Source organism: Calidris pugnax, unplaced genomic scaffold (assembly GCF_001431845.1).
Source record: "Calidris pugnax isolate Ruff unplaced genomic scaffold, ASM143184v1 scaffold44, whole genome shotgun sequence".
In the NCBI taxonomy this organism is placed as follows: Eukaryota; Metazoa; Chordata; class Aves; order Charadriiformes; family Scolopacidae; genus Calidris; species Calidris pugnax.
Genome location: NW_015094506.1, coordinates 19,903,674 through 19,926,586, shown reverse-complemented (window position 1 = coordinate 19,926,586; position 22,913 = coordinate 19,903,674). Strand labels below are relative to the sequence as shown.

At 37.0% G+C, this 22,913-nt stretch overlaps 1 protein-coding gene across 1 annotated transcript in view; it reads left to right on the top strand.

Moving 5' to 3' along the window:
• The window catches only part of TBC1D15 (TBC1 domain family member 15), a 37,521-nt gene that overhangs the window by 395 nt on the left and 14,213 nt on the right, over positions 1-22,913 (top strand). The window contains exons 2-11 of the mRNA XM_014963320.1: positions 8,310-8,408; positions 8,649-8,723; positions 9,460-9,598; positions 11,169-11,379; positions 16,131-16,233; positions 17,206-17,403; positions 19,066-19,194; positions 19,883-19,986; positions 20,282-20,376; positions 21,825-21,941. Of these exons, the coding sequence (XP_014818806.1) occupies positions 8,310-8,408; positions 8,649-8,723; positions 9,460-9,598; positions 11,169-11,379; positions 16,131-16,233; positions 17,206-17,403; positions 19,066-19,194; positions 19,883-19,986; positions 20,282-20,376; positions 21,825-21,941 (1,270 nt within the window). The remainder of the gene's footprint in view (positions 1-8,309; positions 8,409-8,648; positions 8,724-9,459; positions 9,599-11,168; positions 11,380-16,130; positions 16,234-17,205; positions 17,404-19,065; positions 19,195-19,882; positions 19,987-20,281; positions 20,377-21,824; positions 21,942-22,913) is intronic.

Sequence of the window (22,913 nt, the reverse complement as noted above, 5' to 3'; positions counted from 1 at the left end):
CGGGCCCTGCCCGGGGTGGGTGCGGCGGCACCTCGCAGCGTCTCCCGCACGGCCCGGGCCGCGTCCCGCCGAGAGCCGGCTCTGGGGTAGGAAGAGGCCGCTGTCCGCCCGAGGCGGGCACCCCCGGGGCCGGTCGCTATAGAGCAGGCTCTGAGGTTAGGCCGGAGGAACGAGACTTGTCCCGGCTACGTGGCCGCTTGTCCCTGAGGGGCTCGGAGGCGTTACTGGCCTTTCTGCTGGCCTGCGCGCTGGTGGTGTGCGGGTCCCTGCCCCGGAGTGGATAGAAAGCCGTGTCAGCCCAGTATATTTGGTAACGTAAAGATTTTTTACGTGCCGCCGAGCCATGCCCGAGTGTTCCTGAATGAAACAGTAGAGCTTGACAAGGATTCAAATGTCTGTCCTGATTTGAGGTCACAGGAGGAAAGGTTTTGGCAACGATCTCTGCCTCCCTCCTCCCCGAACAACAAACCCGAGTTGAGTCCCTGTGGCTTTATTGTCGAAATATTTTTATTCTATGCCTCCATTTTCTGAAAGTGTTACTTTGAACTGCCGGGCTCCTGGACACGTGGATCCTTTATCTGGGATTTAAAATCTCAGTGCAGTGTCCTGACTGTATGTAGCCAGGGTTAGAGCGTTAGAGTCTTCAGTTTTGGTTTTCCAGCATATGGCAGCAAATTACTATCTTAGCTGAGGAGTGCATTTAGATAGTAGGAAGGTTCAGTAGAGATCTCACTTGTGCCAGTTTACCATATCTGTTTCAACTAGGACTGGTGGAGCAGGCAGTTTGTTCAGCTGGAGTTGTTACAGTTTAAAGTTCTTTAGTGCCGAGCGCTGTAAATGTAGAGATAGCCATACTGTCCTCTCAGCTGTTTCTAGCTATGCACATCTGGTTTCTAAGTATACAGAGAAAAGTTACTGGGTTTGTCTATTTTAAGCTTAGTCCAGTAGTTTAATGGATGATGGTAAATATTTTAATTTTGCAGCATTTGGGGGTTTTTTTTTGACATAGGTTTGTATCAGAATCTTCTTTGGGAAGTTTTTCCTGAAGGCAGCTGTATTATCGTAGCTTATATGGGAGGTTAAAACTGTTGTGGATTAGTTGCTACTAATTACACATTTGTTGTTTAAATTTGCTATGCATTTGTTGTTTAAAAGAAAAAAAAAGTCTGTTAGCTTGCAACTGAATCTCTAAGATGTTGCAAAACTCCATTTCAGTTATTCCACATCCACAGTACTAATGCAACTTGTTAATGCAAGTTCTAATTCAGTAACGTTTTTTGCAATGGCTCTTTTGCTACAGAGGAAAAAAAAAAAGTAGTTGTGTTTTCTTGAACTTCATGAAATAGCTGGGCGGTTTGGAAATTTTACCCACACTCGGTAGGAGCAGTTCCATCTGCCTCTAGATCTCCCCACCTGTGTGTTGCACTTCTGCTTGCTTGGATATTGTACTCATTTGATATCTCAGTGATTTCATTTAGCAAGCTGAAATACTACCAAAAAAACCCCAAAATGTGTGCTTATTTTTGGCTGGGTTGCTTTTCTGTTGGTCTAGGGAGCACATTGAATCACAAATTGTTCCTTTGGATGGCAGCAGAATTTTAAAAGGGCTCACAAACTAGTGAAATTTCACTCCAGGTGGAATAAACACAGTGTAAGTTGGTATAAACCCAATATTCTCACTAAAAGGCATTTTGCACTTCAAGCTATGGGTGTCCTACATTAATTGCACTTTTATTTCTGGCTGTGCAGTGTTGTAATGAGGTGTTTCAGGTGGTAGATTTCTCAGAGAGTAGTAGGCGTTAGTCTGTGGGGTGCTTCAGTCTCACTTGGCAGATCTTATCACATGAAAGTAATTTATTTTAATGTATGTGTTCTTTTCTGCAAAATATTACAAAAAGTAATTCCCATGGAATGCACATGGCGATATATTAAGCAGCTGGGATAGCCTGCATTGTCTCAGCTTTCATGAAACCTTGTTTCAGCAAACCATATAAGGTTGTAGTTTGTATTGTATTTTTACTCTGTTTGCCTTCCCCCTCTTTTTAACTTTTTTTTTTATTCATTTCCTAGACATCATTAATATCAGTGGATTCACAGCTCAGATATTTCATATTGTCTGTGGTTTCTGCTCCATACATTAGCAGGATATGAATTATAAATTTGGTTACCTCATGTAACTGTATGTACGCTGCACTTGGATTTTTGTCCTATTTGCTTTTTCTTACTGTTTCATAGGTTGGAAAGTTCTTTTCAGTATCTTTCTCTATACAGTTAACTCGGTTCCGAAAACCTTAAGTTAATGCTGTTCTGGAGTCATGACTTGTTCTTTATTAATGACCATCTGCGCTACAACAGTGTGAGCTTCATTTTTTTGCCTTTTCGTAGAGGTGCCAGGTTTTTTTTTTTTCTGCAAGTAACTTAGCAGTAAGTTACTGTGCTTTTTCAGTGCTTTTGACTTTATGCATGAAAGCATGTATATGTTGGGTTTTTGTTTTTAGCAGTTTGTTATCCTTATTTCAGAGAACTGACTCTGGAAACCTTATAACAGAAAAACGTGTTAAGGTAAATAGTTGTGTATGGGGAGAAGTACAAACTTCAATTTTATTCTCTTGGTGTATAGGCTGCTATTACAGCAGGTCCAAAGACAGGAATGATTTTTGTTTTAAGCTCTTGGAGTTCTGAGTATCTTCAGCACATGGGCTGTTAGATCTTTCTTAAGTTACCAATTGGCACATGGGCTGTCAGAGAAGTTATTTTTCACTTGCTTGTGCCCTTGCTCGTCAAGTTAAAGCTTCAGAGCTTTAACTGACTAAACATCTGAGCTTCAGGTCTAAGCTCAGATGTTTGGCCAGTTCAGCAACTAGAAGTTTTCAAGTGGCACTGTAGCTACTACTAAACAATGTTGTAAGTGCGGTAGTGTTTGGGGGTGGGATGTGTGCTTGCTCTTGAGTTTTGTTTGGTTTTGTTTTATAATAATCAGGACCAGCAAAGAGATTTAAAATACAGTCTGTTAAAATTGGCTTTGCATCCTTCAGGTAATTTGTTGGCAGATATAGTGGATTATTTTAGATGTATATGTATTCTGTGGTGGAGGCAGTGTCTTGCTGCACTTTCTGCTAGTTAAATTTGGGGGCAACAATACTATGCATTGTTGTACCATTTTATTAAGCACTTGATTTAAAATCTTCATTGTAACTTTTTTTAGCCTTTTTGCTTTACTATATACAGGATCGTAATCCTTTCTGAATATTTTGTACTTCATAGGTTTTCTTTGTGAACAGGAGCCTTTACCTGTCTTTGCCTCTTTTGAACTTAGTTAAAGTTTCGTTATGCTTGGATGTAAAACAGTTCACTGATGATTCTGGAATTTCTGTATATTTTTTCTGTTTTCTGTTAATTAGATTTGTCGTGCAGAGCTGTTTACAGCAGAAATAGTGTGTTACCACCTCAAGCTCTTACTCTCAGTACCCTGAATAGACTTGTATTTCTACTGATGTTGCATAAGTAGCAGAAATACTTTGTGGTTCAAGAAATATTCAGTATACTTAAGGCAGACATGAAAAGCTTATTGTTGTGAAGCAGGAGATCTTTCTTATGTGTGGTTTGCGATGTATTTGTCACAATATGACCAATATATAAGGGATTTTTTCCCCCTGCTTAGAAACATGATGTTTCTAAGACTTTTAGTCTTTTAAGACTACCAAGGGGTGAAATTTTACTGTCTTAAGAAGGAGGTTGAGCCATAGTGTCAGCAAACAAAAGACATATAAGGGTATGGTTCTATACTTTTATTATAAATTAAACGCCAGAAGTTGTAGGGTGTCATCAGCAGAGCAGAAGGTCATGTTGGTCAAGTAATGTTGACGCTCTGTAGAACACTCAAAGGTGCTGGTATCTGGTCACTGAAAGCAGACTATTGATGCAGTAGGTACTTTGACATGCCAAGTCACAGTTCAGCAGTGCATATGTGAATAAGCTCTGGGGAAACCTCAGCTATCCAAAAGAGGGAGATGGAAATAAAAGCAGCATAATGCAGATTTTTTAAATTGGGTTATGTTTCTTCGAACTTAAAGCACAGCTCTAAACTAATATACATTCTTTTGTGGATAAGATTTCTCAGGGCAACAATTGCCTAAATTGAATTTATTTTATTGGCCTGGAGTTGTTTCCTTATTGTGTTGCATCTATTGTTCTGTTTACCTTCTGTCAGAATCTGAAAACAAGATGCTGTGCAGCTGCTATATCTGTTGTTAACGTTTGCAGACCAGACACATTTTTCCTTAATTTGTAGTCTGTGGAGCATTCAGACTTTCTTACTTGGTCGCTTTCTTGTGAGCACGCCTGCTTGCTGCTTCAACTATTAAGTCTACAGTGAGATCCTTTACCTGATTATTTAATATTAGGCAAAAATGAAGTAACTGCTATTGAAAAGTTGTTAGAATCAGGATTTGCACAGTGCCACAATTACTTAATGACCCCAGAGCAGTGGCTGATTCACTGTCTACATGTTGCAAACTGCAACTGCATCTGTCATGAGAAGCTGGATGGCATCTTGACAGAGCGGAGCTGGCCCTGAGCTGTACTCTCTGGCAGAGAAGGAAAGTCAGTTGGATAAGAACATGGGGAGAGAGTATGGAGTGTCTGAAGGATGGGACTAGTTAACCAGCTGGGATGGTTGCAGTGCTGCTCCATTCTCTGAGATGTTCTGTGTTTGGCAGGTTGTTGGTGTGTGACAGGGGTAAGAGGAAAAGTATAAGGTATGAATTGATCAGTGCACGTGACATCAGCTAGTGCATCAGTGCCCAGCACAGGCAGGGTGGGAAATCCGTGGGTGAGGAAGGCAGGACCATTTTGTTCCATGGTAGCCTTAGATCCTAGTTTTCATTTTTTATTGCCAGACCTCATTGTCTTTGGTTGCAGTGTTGTCATGTGGTAGCACAGGGCCGTAAATTGCCGTCAAATGGCAAACATTTAATCCCAAAACTTTGCTTGTGTTCTGGCATATGTTGTAATTGTTGATGTGATATGCTGAAGGCCTTCTGCTCATGTATGTCCCTGGCAATAACAAGCTACAAACATCGCCTGTTGACTGCTCATTGTAAACAGCATAATAAGCTGGAGAGAGCAAATTGCCTATGCTATGTCCTTATGATATTAAGAATGATACCATTTATTTCTCAGAAGATGTTACTGGGACAACATTGGGACTTTATTCCACGTCTTGCAGAAAATAACTTTATATAAATACCTGAACAGCTTTCCAGTACCTTATCTAGCATATGCCACGGCATGTGAACTGAGCCTATGTGCTGCTATTTCCCTCTGCTTCTTACAACAGATGGGTAGGTAAGTATTCCTGTGTGCAGCTTCCCTGAATTTTGTGCTGTGGTTCCCTATTTTTATAGACCCTCTGTCGGTATATGAGGTGGAATATCTGTGTTCCCTGTGCTGCACAGTGCTTTTAGTGGCTGATTAGAATGAGTTGAGGGTTTGCCTTTGGCTACCATATGGGAAAATAACCCAACAGGTCAAGGTAGCTTAGCATCATTTGGAAACTGTGGCTTTTTGGTAGAATTCTGAATCAAATAGGCAATGGGTCTAGTTTTCATTCTGTAGAAATGGAAAAATAAATGTGGTGTAAGTTATTCTTGTGGACTGCAAGTGTGGACTTGCTTGATAAGGAGGAAAGATGTATAAACATGAGCTTCTCAGGTACATGTTATTTCAAACTTGATATTTTAAGATTATTAAAAATTAATACTTAAATCATACAAACTTTTTTTTTGTACTTTGTAATTTTTTTTGGTAGAAATAAGTTGCCAACTGAGTGCTTCTACAGTGATAAGTTTCCTTAGGTAGCCATGCTTATGATTTGAAGCATTTGAGAAACTTAAGGATACTGTAGATGGATAAATATGGAAACTGTTTTGCATAGAACTAGCTTTAAGCTAGTAAGATGTCTGAAAACCTTTGAGTAATTCTGGTATGTGTACAACTACAAGACAGAATGAAAATTTGTTTGAAATCTAGTTCTCAAAGTTGTTTAGCTTCTGTCACATTACATCTTCATCTGCTTTGGTTGTGTTGGTGTGTGCTTTTGACAAACAATTCTTTCCTCTTTCCATTTGTGTTTTATTGTGGGACAAGCAGGGTGTGGCTTTGGTGTATGTAGTAGCATTTAAACCTGAGGAACATGCATCTCTGTGGACAGCTCAACAAATGTTTGCAAATAGATACAGAAGAAAACAAAACTGCTGTTGTTTAAATCTTGAGTTAGGCCTTTAACGGCTGGGCAGCCTTTTTGGCCTCAAGCATCTAAGCAACAGACACTGCTTTTCTTCCCTGGGGTTCTGTTTCCATGACCAGTCAGTTGACTCTGCAGAGCACAGGTTTCTTACTGGGTGGATGGGCTGTAATATTAGGGTGAGGAATGCCTTTGGGGTTTGATTAAAATCCTAGGGACATACTGACTTATCTATTTACCTGTAGTGTATACTTATTAACACAAACTTGTCTTTTTTCATGATGGGCTGCTTAATATTTTGTAGAGTTGGAGGAAGAGGGATGACTCTAATCATATGAAAAGAAAATGAAAGATTGATCTTGACTCCACCTACTTCTCACCTTTGAAAATAAGGCCATGATGAAATATGTAAAATAATTAATAGTACAAGAACAAGGTGAGCTAGTACCTTGTTTTTGCCTCATAATACAAGAAGCATAATCAACTAACTAAACATGTGGCATTCTCAAAACCCTTGAATTCTTTCCACGAAGTGAATAATGAGGCCTTTCTAGATCACACACCTTTGTCACTGAAGCCAATAAGTTAGCAAGATTTAAAGAAGATTAGGTTAATTTGCTGTGCAGGGGTTGTTGATAGGTAATAGTGATGCAAGTTTTGGTAGGTTTGGGGGGTTGTAGTTGCTTTTAACTGCTAATAAGGGAGCAATGGGCTCATTATCCTGCCCAGCTCTTATCTATCTCCTTCTGCTGTCTCCAGAGGTACCAGGATCTCACTACACGGATTTTATGGGCATGCCTTTCACAAGTCCTTAGTATTTTAGCAATACCTCTAATTGTCATCCAGTGTTTGCTGCCTGTTCTCCCACATCGTATTTCAAGATACTAATTTTGTGTTTTCTGCTGTAACCTGTAACAGCTGCTTGCTGTTTAGGCAAGCAGCAGCGTGTGCTGCCATTGCCTGGTTTTCAAATGTCTGTTTTCCATGTGTGCTGATGGACCAGACGTTTTCCTGACTGTTGGGCTGTGGAGGCACTGAGCAAATATCTTTGTGGGCCACATGGTGTGCGGGATTCAGCTACACAGTGTTACAGTAGTTGCCTATCAATGGATTGTTTTTTATTCAAATCCAACTACTGTTATACTGTCTTTCAACTTGATACTTTCCTTAGTGCTTATTACTTGTATGTGTGATTTAAGGTTGCTTTTCTTCTTTGAATTGATTAGTAGCTGCTTGCCAGTGCTGCAATACTAGAAAACAAAAAAGTCTTTCACTTCCCCAAAATCAAAGTTTGGTGTGTTAGGGACTTTTCATTCTTCTTTTAGAGAGTTGTTTAAAACAGAACCCATTCACGTTGTTTGTAGAGCTTTTAGGAGTATGTATTGCATGTAGCTTTGAAGAGCCTGATAAATTTTGACAACCAAGAATTCTCAGATAGGAGCATGATCAGAATACTGTGAACAGTTTTGTAAATGCTTAAATGCAAAAGTTACATTGGTAGCATGTAGTCAGTCCTACAAGCCTCTCTTATCTGACTATCACATTCTACCTTTGAAATGGAACTTTTGCCATTCACCCTGAATGTACGATTAAACCATTATTTAAGGTCTAATCTAAGGCTGCAATTTTGGTGGAGTTCATCCATTTTTTAATTAGAATTAAGGCTATAATTTCAATATGCTTAAATGGCTAGTGGGGGAAAGGCAGACTACTTAAGAAAGCTTTTTAATATTTTAAAAGCTGTGTAGTGTTTCCATGTGAACCTCTGCCTGCTGATTTAAAAAATACTAGGTATTGAAAGCATTTTTTGTGATTTAGTGGTGAGGTAATAGTAGTCAGTGTATACTCCGAGTAAATTTAACAAGTTCCATTTCTCATTGTTTCTTGATTTGAGTGAAGGACTCAGATCTTGGGGATGAGGAGGAAGGAAACGTAACAAAACTCCTAAAAAGGCAGAGCTACTTGCTTCCATTTATACAGTTGAGTCAAAATGATAATGAGTACCACAGGAGAGAGAGACAATTTTAAAATCTTGGTTTTTATTTTGTTACCCACTTCGTTATAGGTTGTCTATGAGCAAGAAGGAGTTTTCATACATTCATCCTGTGGAAAAAATGATGACCAGGACAGCTTAATTCCAGGAGTACTACGTGTCATAGAAAAGGTATTTGCATAATACAGTTGTGGAAACTTCATATATTTGTTGATGAAGCATGTAATGTGTTTGGCAAATCTTAAATGTCTTTTAAGTATAGGATTTCATAAATGAACAAATGTCACATAATGGTTGACACTGTCTGCATCATTTTTATATATGTCCAAGTTGCGCCATAGTCGTACTGTGAGTAAGTAGGGATATGTACTTTCTTGTGTAGTATTGAATTTTTTTATGATTGTATTGTAGGAAAATGAAGTAATAGTAGACTGGAGACCACTGGATGATACTTTGGATACTTCTAATATCCTCTGTGCTGGAAAGGTATGCTTGTTAGTTAACAGCATTCTTCATTCTGTTTCTCCAGAGATTTTATTTTGTGTTAATTTATGCATAGATGATCTCATAACTGGAAGCAAAAATCTCTTGATGTGATTATCATTGGTATTAATAGCTACACGTAGGAATTGTATTTGTGGACTGCAGCCCAGTTAAGGTTATTGGGATATATGTGTAGGTGACTGTATTTAGTTTTCACTTGGTTCATATATAAAATAAAGGGGACAATCTGTATGAATAGTAAGTGTATCACAGTCACTGGTCCCCTTGGACCTACTGTGTTGTAGTCTGGTGATTCACTCTTCATAATTAGACTCAAAACAAAGAGGTACTGTTCTAATGCAAAATAAAAATAGAAGTCTATGTAAGTTCCAAGATCCAGTGGTGTGTGGTATTTAAGCAGTATTAATAGGATGTGAGTAAAGAAGAAGAAATATTTAAGTTTTGTGTTTAAATAAAAAGTTTGTTGGTAGTGTCTGCAGGAGAGGCTAGGATATTTTAATTATTTTAATGCCATTTTGAATTTATTAAGTAAAACCTCTTTTATAAGTCTTAAGTTAAAATTTCCTGACTTGAACTGTATCAACTGTTTCTTAGGATTTTATACGACAGATCCTTTTAATCTGTGAAAATGAAGATGCTTATTCTTGTTGAATCTGAGAAACTAGCTCAACTTTCATGCCTTGTTTTTTGATAGTCACTTTTTCCGCCCCCCCCTCAGGATTCTAGTTCTGTTGTGGAGTGGACTCAAACTCCTAAAGAAAAATGTTCCCGAGGAGCAGACCGTCCAAGTAGTTATGAAGCAGAATGGGACATGGTCACCACAGTCTCTTTTAAAAAGAAACATCATTCAAATGGAGGTACATAAAAAAATAAGTGTGGGAGTTTTGTTTTTTTCTTTATGGTAACTTGTAACGGAAGAATTGTCTTTTACATACAGTAAAATGGATTTTATTAGGAATTGAAAAGCTGAGAAATGTTTGTGGTAAGAGGTGAATCTCTGGGTGTTGAAAAAAAAAAAATCACAATAGAATAGCCGCTATCTGCCTCCAATCTAATTTTTTCTTTAAATTGCTAGAGAATTGTATTGAAAATAAATGTTAAATCTAACTTCTTGCTGTGACAATCATTAGATGATGTAGCAGTTACGCCTGCTTTGGGCTCTTGTGTTCTTTCAAACAAATGGAATTGGAAGTAGATGTCGTGTTAGAAAGGAAAATGAAAAAATAAGCAATTTACTACTCAAATGCTTTTCCATACTGCAACAGCAGGGGGAGATGAAATGTACAGTTATGTGGCACATGGGTCTTTTTGTAGCGTCTCTTTAGCAAAATAATTTTATAGCTATACCTTTTTTATTATAGTGTCTCGGTAGATATGTTGTAAAAAAGGAAAAAAAAGAGTTGGGGGGGGGAAAAGGACAGTGATTCTCAATTTTTTTTTCTGGTTCTCCTGTGGTATTTTTCTTTATAATACTTGTTTTCCCCATGTTATTTCTTGGTTTATAACTGGAAATCTTTGTGCTTGTTTCACCATATCTGGGATGGTTTTAAATGTCATTTATGTCATGTCTGAGTGCAGGGTGTGGACTTAAAATTGTGAATGTTCTTTTGGGTAAAGCCACAGTCCTTGCTCCCAGAATACTGTGTTTGAGAGGAGCTTTAAGTGCTAGCACCATATAAAGCTAACACCAGCATCTGGCATAGGATGGTCTATTATGTCACTGCTTTGTATTGATCTTTTTATCTTTAGGCATCAGAGTACATCTTCATCCAGGTGGCTGTCAATGAGCAGTACTGACTTGGATTATGCTTTTGTCACTTCTTGCTTATTTCCACTTGCCCTAATTTGATAGGGGCAGGCCAGAGGGTTTGCCAGATCCCCTCTAGGCATGCTGGAAAACTTGGGCCCTCTGGTAAAGTAATATTTAATCCCTTCTTGTTAAATGTATATAGTCTTGCACAGAGTGTATATACATGCTTGTATACATGGGAGAGAGGGGTGAGTGGGGAGACTTTCAAGTCCTTCTCCCTTACTTTGGTAGTAGTCTTACGATACGTGGCTAATACTGTGCGCAATACATAGCATGCAGCATTGTAATGTATATCACATTTAGTTTAGTAGCACCTGGTGGAGATGCTGGTGGGATTCAGCTTGCTGAATTTGATACAGCAGGTGTATGTTTAACTCCTGGATCACTTTGTAAACTGTAGGGACAGCTTTAGGGGAGCAGTCTGATACACTTGCTCAGTATTTTAGAAGTCTGTATAAGATGAGGGGCACAAAGATAAATCAAAAAATTTTATTATCAGAACCAATGCTGGGTTTTGGGTTTGGGATTGTTTTTTAGGAACAGTGACAGATATGATGCATTTGTAATTTCTAAAACTGGAAGTCAAACTAAAATTATATGGTGATTTTGTTTTTAAGATGTTACAGCTCATGCAAATGGAGAAAGCAAGTGGTCGTTCCTGTTCAGTTTGACAGATCTGAAATCAATCAAACAAAACAAAGAAGGCATGGGATGGTCTTATTTAGTGTTCTGTCTGAAGGACGATGTGAAGCTTCCAGCTCTTCACTTTCATCATGGAGATAGCAAGCTATTGATTAAATGCCTTGAAAAGCATGTTGTGCTGAATGAGTAAGTATCAGACAACCCTTAGTTCTGATTTAAATATGGATTACTGGTTTATTTTTTTTGTAATTAATTTCAGATTAACACTGAATGGTGTATTTTCCTTCCTTTTTTATTAGTAGAATCAATTTTCAAGATGATGGAAATGGTAATTTCACATATGCATTCAGAATGTAGGCTGAAGTTTTAAAATTGTTGGATGAACTCCTTTAGAATCTGTTGAAGAGTTATTAGCTCCACGATACTCTAGTAGCTCCCTCTAGTGGGTACAGAGGCTTCTCATGAACACTCAGTGTGGAGTTAAATCCTTCTTCATGAACCGCTTCTATTAAATGGGATAATCTGTGTTAAAATCTGAGATCTTCCACTTTATGTGAAATATCTGAGTATTGACATCAGTGTGTGAGGTAACTTATAGTACTGTCAACTAAATCAATTTGTATATAAGTTTTCCCCTGGAATTCTGTTCCCTTGTAATTTCTTGCTGTGGGGAGTGTTTCACAATTAATCTTTACTCTTCAGATGAACTTTCTGAATGTAAACATAGTTAGGCCCTAACATGGTGTTAAATACTTGGCTTTTGTTATGTATTTATATTGCATTACCTCTAAGTTTTTCACTTGGATAAAAGCCTTTTTGATTGGCATAGCATGAATGCGGAATAAAATGAAATGTTCTGCTCTCACCGTGTAGGCATAAGTATAATTTAAGAAGGCAGCGGGGTAAATAAGAGTAGGTAGAGCATGAAGTGTAACAGATACACTGATGTTACACCTGTAACAGGTGTAACAGGTATTCGGTTTTCAGAAGTGTTTTGTTGTCACTTGGAACATCATATTTTGGTGACAGATTTGAAGGTGGATAGCGAAACGGCTGTGGGAATCCTTATAGAGGGCTCTTCTCATGCTGGTAGCAACAATGAGGTCAGATTTGCCTTTGACAAGTAGAGATGGCTGTTGCTGAGTAATACTCATTTTTGAAGGCTTTGACAATGTCAAGGTGTGGTGCTGAAGCTGATGATAATCAGAAGTTTTCAACTGCTTGCAGAAGGTAGTGTGGTCAGTGTGACCAGTTGGTGAAATGGTACTGGCTGTAGCATTGTATGTGAGCTTTTTAAGGGGAGAATTCAAGAGGAGCAAAGGAGAGGCTATAGGGGACAAGATAAAGATGTAAGTAAGAATATTCTCTTTGCAACTATAGATTAGGAAATCCTGGATGACAACTTCATCTTAAATCCTGAGTTTTTTCTTCAAAGTTCCCATTGAGTTCTCTCTTAAGCCGCCTTTAATTTGTTTCCTAATTTCACTAGTTCTTCACTACTAATTCTGTAACATGTACTTGATGAACAGGACCAAGTCTTAAGTAGGCCTAGTGAGTGCATTTGACAGTGTAGCAAACTGGTTTGCATTGGCTTAATCAAAACTGTGTACTTGGGACTGTCAACTAAAAACTTTAAAATTTTAGATGAAGATTTTCCCTTATGCCTTCTTTACAGTTAGTCCACTTGAGGCTTTAACAAAAGCAATTTAGAACTGCTGGGTTTTTTAATTGCCACTATTTAAAGAGCTTATTTGAATATGTGTGTGTGTGTATATACACACATACATGTATACACATATGAAAAGCAATACGTAATGGAAAGGTTGATAATTGTAGTACTGCAACTACAGATCTGTTATACTTTAATTTTGGAGTTCTGTGTATTTAATGTTGAGACACGTGGTCTAAGCTTATTTTATATTTAAAGATTTTTGCTCAAAAGCATAAATATTTACAATAAGATACTGCTCTGCTATGTAACAAGTTGTTTTGTCTTTTCATATTCAGGAAGTTTTTTGTATCTTTGGATTTTATGGTTGAAAGTTTTGGATAAAAACCTGCAGGAATCTAAACTAACATACCAGAATATTTAAAACCATTTTGTGAAGTTGGACACCTAAGCTCCTATAAGTCAGACACCTAGATTCTGTCCAGCATTTGGTTGTGAGTTTGTTACTGCGCGTGTTAGGTAGTTTGTGTTACTCACAGGCATTATTTCCAGTTTTATTGAGTCGTGCTGCAAAAAATTATACTCCATGTTGCTATGAAAAATCAATGCTTATTGGTGAGTCACTGAATGAAAATGAAATGGATAGTGATTTTGGGTCCTGTTTCAAACACTGTCTCTTTCAGATAGTCCATGGTGAATGAGTGGGTGCTTGCCATTCTTCCTTTATTTGACCCAGTGGATTCTTAGTTCTTGTCCTTTGTAGCCTCTTGTCAGGTGATATGGATGTTACTCTTGGGACAGTGCAAAGCAGTAGCTGTCAGGTGGGGGAAAAACTGTATGAAGAGAGGCAGTCATGTCCTCGTGTGTCTGATTTCAAAGTAAGGCATTGGCATAGGGTTTGTGCAGTCTGACCCAGTAGCTGTGCTCTTGGGGTCCAGGAATGCTTATCAGATGGAGTTCCCTGCTAAGGTAAGGCAGGGGAACTTGAGGTGATGTTAGCATTCAGGACACGCTGAGCCGCTTAATATTGCCACCTCAAATTGATGAATGCAACAGCAGATACTTCTGTAGCTTTAAAGCTGAGACAGCTGTGGAAATTTAATTTGGATGAAGTTAAGCATTGAGCTGAGCAGGAACTTTTGTTTCAGCTTTCTTACTTAAATTCCTGTCTTCCAGATAATTTGTGCTTCTGGCACCAAATTCTTTTCTATAGTCCTGAATTATGATGACTTTTTTTTTTTGAAGCAAAGCAAAAACCAAATATGCCACGTAAGTTGTTTCCTAAGGGTTATTTATGCTTTAGTACATGATATATCTAAGCTCACAACCTCTTTTAGGAAAAGATGTTTACTCAGCTTTCTGGATGTTATAAGCAAATACCTGGCAGCATAATTACTTGTTATCCCAACCTCTAATTTATAATATATGGGATATTGATGTTAAGGCAGAAGGTTTTAGCTTTTCTCTAAAATATCTTTGTCATAGGTATTTTCTTCCTCTGTTCCTATTACCTCAAAAGTTTTTGCCCTTCTCTAACAACATTCCTTACAAAATGTCATGTCACTGCTGAGAGCAACGTGTTAAATTTGAACAAAATATTTGTAATTTGTTGCTTTAAAGTTTGTGCTTCCTAGTTTGGCAGCACCAGTCTGATATTGAGAAAGCACTGCATGTCAGGATGACACTTTCTAACTCAGAGTATTATGAGTAAGTGTTTAATAAAGTGTCTAGCTCACAAACTTATTTTGAACATTACCCAAGTAGCTGTTGATACCCAACTGGCTGTCCAGAGACAATGTTTAATTAAAATGGAGATTTGGTACAAAGTTGTGGGTTTTTGTTTTTTTCTTTCAGTTAAGGAAAACATAATACATGACTCAGCCTTTGCCCCTGTGCTGCTTTTTAGCCAAAGCCAGTTGAACTTCATTAACTGTTGCTGCCTCAGAACTATGACTGTGGTGTCTGGCTGTCTCAAAATGAGATCTCTTGTTGCCTTTCATATCCGTCGGTGTTAACAGTGTCCTGTCCTGTTGGAACGGGAGACAGATAAGACTTATTAAAGTTCTTATCTTTGACTTTAATAACATGGTAGATGTTGCGGTACTAATAAAAGTAAAAGTAATTTTTCTTTCAAAGACTAGATATAGCGGATTTAAACTTCAGGAGAGAGCAGTAGAGGGGTATTTTATAAATGTAAGTCTGTGTGATGGATTAGAGTCAGATGGTGAAGTGTTTGGCTTTCCTCTGACTGGCCACCAACTGAAGGCTTGAATGTCAGTCTGGCTTCTGAGCTGTTCTCTTTTCTGTCACATTTTGAGCTGTAAATTGGTGATTGAATTGATGGGGTATCTGTGCCAGAGGAGGGGAGAAGATGGGGAGGGGGTGTGGGTGAGAGCAAAAGAATGGATTAAATACTAGGAGCAGCGTGGTTCTGCTGTCTTTGTTACCATTTTCATCTGCCTGTGCAAGTCTGTCAAAGAAGCAAATGTTATATTGAAGAACAAGAGTGTACAAACACAGTGAATTAGGCCAAATCGGGTTTGTGTTCATTTAGCTTTTGGAGTCTACACAGAAACATTTGCAGGGCTGTACTGAGATGGTTCTGTTTCACAGCACAATGGATGTTGTGGTTTTTAAGCTCCTATCAGTATGAATTAGCATTATTCTGACAGTAGCTGTTGTAGTACTGTTTGTTAGGAATTTGTTAATATGTTTTCATACATTGAAAAGCAGTTTGTATTCCTTAATGTAATGTTTTACAGGATGCTTTAATGTAAGATTTACTAATTGGTAGAAAGAAATTCTTAAATGTGTATGATAACATGGACTCTTATCACATCCTCTATTATGTGGAAGGAGTTTCAGTGTATGTGTTGAGTCTGAGGATGTCTCATTAAATTTCTTTTCTTGTCATCTTTTTTTGTCCATTGTCAAATATGGAAAATTATAGTTGAAAAAAACTTTGTTTACATGTGGATGACAAGTTATCTTCCAGAGTAACTTCTCAATAGCATCATGATTTTTCAAGGAATGCAAGAGTAAAATTCCAAATTAATATGATGATGAGTAATCTTGTGAAAAATGAAAGTCCTGTTTTGTAGTGTGTCAGCTTGTGAACTTCTGCCAAGAGCTAAGAGCAATCTTGCATGAAACCTACTTTCTGTGCATATAACCTGAAATGTGACTCGATAAACAGTAAATGTTCTAAACACATTTTCAGGAAGAACTGGTAGTACTTACAAAAACCCTTTTTAATTTTTTTTTTCAGATCTTCACAGGATAAACGGGTTCTTCTTGTGAATTCTCAGAACAAGTCTCTGTCTCAGTCTTTTGAAAATCTCTTTGATGAACCATCATATGGCTTGTTACAAGTATGTATTATCTTTGAATTTTTTGTTCTGAAGACATTTATTAAAAAAACCTCACCCTACCATGTCATGCAAATACTCTGATTGCCATTGTAGAAGCACTGACTGTCTCCTAAAACAAATGCTTTTTATAGAAAGTACGCTTACTTATAAGTTATTTTCTATGTTCTAATAAGTTCTTAACTTCTTGTGGTACTATTTCAAACCTATTCAGGTTAGTGTTGTCTGTCATCCTGTACGTTTTGGTACAGATAGCTTTAGAAAGAGGAGGAAGGAAAAAACTTTAGGAGTTATCAAAATGTATTAATTAGAATTTTCTGGATTTGCCTTGACTAAATGTTCTTTTATTTGATGTTTTCTGAGAGTTTTGAAGAGATGCTGGAAATAGAGCAGCAACAAGCACAATATTGCCTAAAAGCTTCTTTTTATGTTAAAACTGCTTATCATTTGGCAGGGTTTGTTAACTCGTGACAGTCAGCAGCAAAATTTCCAGTGACTTGAATGAGGCCAGAGTTTAGACCCACTGATTTGTTTAATTAAAGAAAATCTTCATGAGTGAATTACATTAGTTTCTGAACTTAATTATCAAATCAAGTTTTGTGTGAGATTACTAGCAGAGTACACGATGATTCAAGATGTTTTCTCTATGAAGGTAGGGCAGCTAGGTATAAGGAAGACATTTTTGTGGCATTAATCACTGGAAAGTAAGCAGTAGATCTCATCCATTTTTATAAGTGGATGTCAGGCTTACTGAATACACCGCTATGCAGTCTTTCAAATCAATCAGAAATACTATCTTAATATTTAAGATATCTTTTTTAAAATATTGTAATGAAAGTACTGTATGAAACTACTGATACATGAAACTTCAATAATATTGAGACTGACAATACTTTTCCTGTTGTTTTGCTTTCTTTGAGTGCAAGAATTCCAAATAATCTGGGGCTTTTTGTATTTTACTTGTTTATAACACAGAAGCTGAAGAAAGATCCATACACAGTAACAATGGGAAGATTTTCCAAAGTCACAAACTATATTTTTGACAGTTTCCGTTTAAGTGACCCTTCAACTCAAAGGAGACCACCATCAGAAATGGCAGACTTTCTCAATGATGCTATTCCGGGGCTAAAGATAAATCAGCAGGAAGAACCAGGATTTGAAGTCATTACACGAGTGAGTGTGTAAATGAATATAATATGGATGCATTGATTCTTTTTATGCACATCCTTAAAGGAGTGGTAGGACTCAAAGCTGTGTGAGTTATACTGTTCACGCCTCACGATTGTGTTGGATGCTGCCCTACCATTTATTCACAACAGTAAGATCATTATCAGCTACTTCTAGAATATGTAATTTTGATCCCTGCAAATAGGAGTTTTGCTTTGAAAGAAAGTTTGTTATTAGTGAAATGAGAACGTTATCTTGGAGTCAGTACCTGGAAAAGTGACCCATTTCATGTTTAGTGTTTCCTCTGGTCACATAGAGCTATATTAAGTAAAATTGGGGTATACAGGTTAATAACCAACTTTCTTGGCTAATGACTTTAACATTTCAGTTTGTTTTAAGAGTGTCAAGATGATCAAAACAAAATATTTAATTGGATGATTAATGTCTAGGTTGTATAAATGTACAGGTTTATGTATTAATTGAACTAAATCTAGAATGAGCTTGTAATTGGATCCTGAATCACTGTGTGGGATCCCGTTGGTGTCTTTTACAGGTTGGTGGAAAAAGTTTATTTTTAAATGCTTGTGATGAGTATTTAAGCAGCTAACATGTTTTTAGAGTGTTAAACTGTTTTGAATATTATTTTTTCTGAAGTTCTAAATAGTATTAATAACTTAGCAGTAGCTGTATGAATTATGTAATTCTAAGAACTTGCCATCTATCATTTAATCAGTTAATTTATTGACCAAAAAAGTATGATGAATGCTACATAATTTAAAATAATACTGTTCTGTATGTCTTAATCTGGCAAATTCTGACTTCTAAAGAGTTGCAACACAAATTGACTTGGTTGTTGCCGTCATCAGAATATTTTTAGAAAGTAAGGAATTACTGTATGTTGAATTCTGCTGTGCTTAAACCTGCAATGTGGGAACTGAGACTAGCCACAAACTGAAACTTTGTTGGGTGTTAGGAGTTCTGAAAGCATGTGTAGTCTTGTTTTGGGGTTTTTTTTAAGGCAGTTTTTTCTGAACTCCTTAGTCTCTTTCACTCTTACCTCCTCTCCTTGGAGAGAAAGGTAGGGGAGAGCATACGTCGTTTGCTTCAGTGGTCAGTCCGGCCCAAGCCATGACAGACAGTGTACTTAAAATTGATCTGTAAGTCACACTGTGCAGTCTGTGTGGGCGTATGATCCCTGAACCCAAGTAGTTTTTCAGTTCTCTTTTAAGATGCACTAGTGTGTATTATGAATGTGCTTTTGAAGTGAAGCTCCTTATTGTCTTGTTTGCTGTGTTGCACATACCTAATACATTTCTAGTTGCATAGAGACCTTTAGTCCATGGGAAGCTAGTTCAGAGGTGTTTGGGGGGGGTAGAAGGTTGTTTAAAACATACATCCATCCTCCTCCAAAATCTGAAATACTAACATGTGTACCCAGGTCCTCAGCACAATGTCTTGTGCTGAAGATCTGCTTGCCTTGGTCCGTGCTACTTGCTAATGTGGACACAGCCTCAGATCCTTAGAGGAATGCTAGCTGAGGTATGCACGTGTGGCAGTAGAGTTGCACTGAATATAACCAAGTGGCAAGCTTAGTACTATTTGTGCAGTTGTTTAAAACTACTGAAGCACTTCAATGGGATTCATATAACGTATTTGCCTGTGTTTCAGATTGATCTCGGAAAACAGCCTGAAGTTAGTAGAAGAGAGCCTGTGTCGGCTGAAGAGTGGGCTAAGAATATGGATTCTGAAGGAAGAATTTTAGATGTGGACTACATAAAGCGATTGATATTCAAAGGGGTAACTTAGTTTTCTGAAGTCAACAAGACCTATGCCTCATTCTCATGACTATACTTCAGCAGTTGAATGAGATTCTTTTGATGAGAATGGGATATTACTCAGCTAATACATTTTTGTCATCTACAAATCATGAATGTTACTTGGAAAGATTTCTTACAAATAGTGACCTTGAGCGAACACTAGTATTTTTGACTGCTTGGAAGATTCATCTGCGTGTTGGCTGCGTATTGTAAGATGAAAGTATTTGTTTAAAAAAAAAAAATAAATGGAAGTCTAGTCCTCCAAATCAGTTTGTGGTGAGACTAAAAGTTTGGCAGTTAGGCAGCATGCTGTTTAAATATTTAAAATTTAAGGTACTTTTTCTGCTTCTTAAAGTCTCTGATGCCCATAAGGTTTTTATTTCCAGCAGTGAAGAAAAGAAAAATCTTTTGTTGAGTTTCTTTTTTGTCTTCTAAGGATGAATCCAGTGCTTCTACAGTTTTTTGCCTAATCATATTCTCTTCCTCCTGTTTTCTCCAAGTGTGATACCTAGTTAGCAGAAAAGATTGGCTACAATGTAAAAAGCAGCTTACTTATAAAAATTCTCTTTTAAGTTGTTACTTTAAGAAGTGATGTATCATTATAGGAAGGTTTCCTCACAAAATTTAAATAGTCTTTTTGTTAATGTCTCATATCTATTTTTCCCTAGGGTCTCTGCCATACTTTAAGAAAAGAGGCATGGAAATTTCTTTTGGGGTATTTTCCTTGGAATAGCACTAAAGAAGAGAGAGCAAATCTGCAAAAAAGGAAAACGTGAGTACGGCAGGGGTTTTGTTACAATATAAACTAAAAAGCCTCATTTTTTATTACGGCATGTAATGATGTAGAAGGCTTTTTTAGCAGCTGTCTTTCAAGCTTGCAAAGGTTATTGAATGCAAAGAAGTGTGTGAGATTTTGTTTAAATGGATTGTTACACTAAAGTAAAAATATTATATAAAAAGGGTTTAGTTATCCTATTTATGCCAAAGAAAAAATTGAATGAATGAATGCTTCTATGAAGAACGAAATGTAGTAACATAGTCTTGGTTTCAAAATTATCTTTCTCCAGGGACGAATATTTCAGGATGAAACTGCAGTGGAAATCTGTCAGTGAGGAACAGGAAAAACGAAATTCAAGATTAAGAGATTACCGGAGTCTTATAGGTAAATTTAGGTTTAGAAACATACCTAACTGCAAAAGTTCATACACTTGTACAATTCAATATGAAGTTGAAAAAACGTAACCCTTTCAGTAACCTGTATGAAGAGGCACTAAAAACTAACACTGCTGTTTTCAGAGATGTCTAAACTCTGTTATATACTTAACACCAAAACTTTCTTAACCAGAGCAATTCAGAGGTTTACACGTCAGTGTTACAGAATGGGTGGATTTTTTATCTTCCTTTACAAAAGACTCTATTTTGTGTTATTTCATGATGTAGTTATACTGGGAATGCCATTAAAATAATGACAATAAGAAAATAATAATTGTAAAATAATACAATAAGAACGTGAAAACGTGTCCGTTTACATCTTAAAATTTCTTACAGGGATTTGTTTATGTGCATTCTGACTTGTGGGGTTTTATACCTATTTTTAAAAATTTCCTCAAGTTCTGCTGTGTATTAGCAGTTTGTGTCCTCAGTTCTCTTTGATAATGAGATTTGGACACCAGTGTTTAGGATTACTAAATAGAGATTCAGGAGATAGACTTAGACCATATCTCAGAATAACAGAAATTTTACCCTATTTCGTCCGGTTACTCAAGAGGCAAGCTGAAAGAGTTGAAAGAGTCTAATCTTAGTAGATTAGTAAATTAAATTTTTAGAGCGTGTGTGTGTTAACAGGAAAAAATATATTTAGAGTTCAAAAAAGGCCGAAGTTTTGTTTCTCTTGAAGCAGTTTTGTTCCTTTTTAAGTGTTTGAAATGTAAATGACAATACTAGGCTTAGGTTCTAAAATAAATGCAAAACTACAAAATACTATTTTATTAAAGTGCACCCAAAATTTTGCTTATTTGGTACATCAATCTTGAATTTCACATTTTTAAAGCATATTCTATATGCTTGCTATTTTTGAGGCATGAAAACTGCCTGATTAAGCAGGCATTTTCAGTTCACTGAGTTATAGGAAGCTGTTAAACAGAACTTATAAACATGCTGTTGTCACCTATCACAGTGTCTTTGTGCTGATTGTGTGGTGACTTTCCTACTATAGCTTATGTGGTATCACATAAGTATTCATAAATGGCATTGCATAGCAAACTCACATAAAATTGTTCTTAATCCCTGTAAGCGTAGAACATTTTCAATGAATTATAATCAAGAATTTTCCCATAAAAAGTATTAACAAAAGAAAAGGCAAAAACCTTTAAAATCTGTTTATAAGCAAATCCTTTTATTCCAGGCAGGAAGGATTTTCTTTCTTTTAAAATATTCTTTATTTTGAAATGACATTTAGTTATGCAGTTGTCTTAAACACTTCAAAGCTTTGCAACAGTGTTTGAGGAAAAAATCAGCAGCTTAAAAGTATTCTGAATTCATTTGATGCTGGCTTTATAGAATGCAAACGTTTGTTTTGAAAATGTTTTTAAATCTGAACTGTTTTCTTAGAAAAAGACGTAAACAGGACAGATCGAACAAATAAATTCTATGAAGGTGAAGATAATCCAGGACTGATTTTACTTCATGATATTTTGATGACCTATTGCATGTATGACTTTGACTTGGGTAAGTTGTGTTCCTCTGAATGTAAACGCCTTTTTAGTTTCTGATACACAGCTTTGCTTATGTTAAGGCCCCTTAATACAATTCAACTTGGATTGATTACAATGCTTTTTGTAAATGTGAAGATTTATATCTTAATAATGTAGATAACTTTGTTCAGTTTCTCATCCTGCTTCTTCCTGTCTTCTATCTGATGCTTATCACAGGCATCTGAATTCATCAGCTGAGGTGGGATTGGGAATTAAGTGGCAGTTTGTCTTCACCGTAGCCCTACTGTTGGTTTTTTTTTTTTAAGAATTAAATCAAGTTTTCAGAGTTTTAAATATGTTTAGGCCTTTGTAGCTTGAGTGCTGTATACATTTTTAAGACTGACGTATCAATAAAAATGATAAACCAGCTGCCACTTCTGTAATTAAAGCTCAGCATGCTGAACCAGCTGTTTGTAAACACAGATTTTTCTTAGGAATACTTTTAAAGCTTGTTCTTGAGGAGTACACTTAACAGTCTGTCAAAAATTACACTTTAGTGTATGCATCTGTTGCAGAAGGAACAGCGTATAACATCTAGTTTTAATCACAGTGTATTCAAGATGTCTAAGTCTTGGCTTCTCTTAATTGTCTTGGAAGGAAGGGAGGGAGCCAAAAGATACTTTTAGCTGGTTCTTCCCTCCTCCCTGGTGTGTAATGTGGCTGTTGTGTCCTTGGGAGTTTTGTTTGGGGGGGTATTCTGTCTCAGGAAAGTGTTGGGATTCCTAAAGCCCACTTTGTGCCAGGTTTTGAAGCTAAATAGTAAGAACAAATCTTAAGCTGCTAGTAAACTTGCTGCAGAGCTTTTGCCCTTTCTGTCAAGTCTGTAGAGAGACTTGATCTTTGGCTTCAAAAACAAGAGGAAAATTAAAGCTGATCGAGAGCGTTTAAGCAGATAGCTCTGTTGCGCATCTTTTTCCACACTTCAACCTGCATTAACACACAGTGA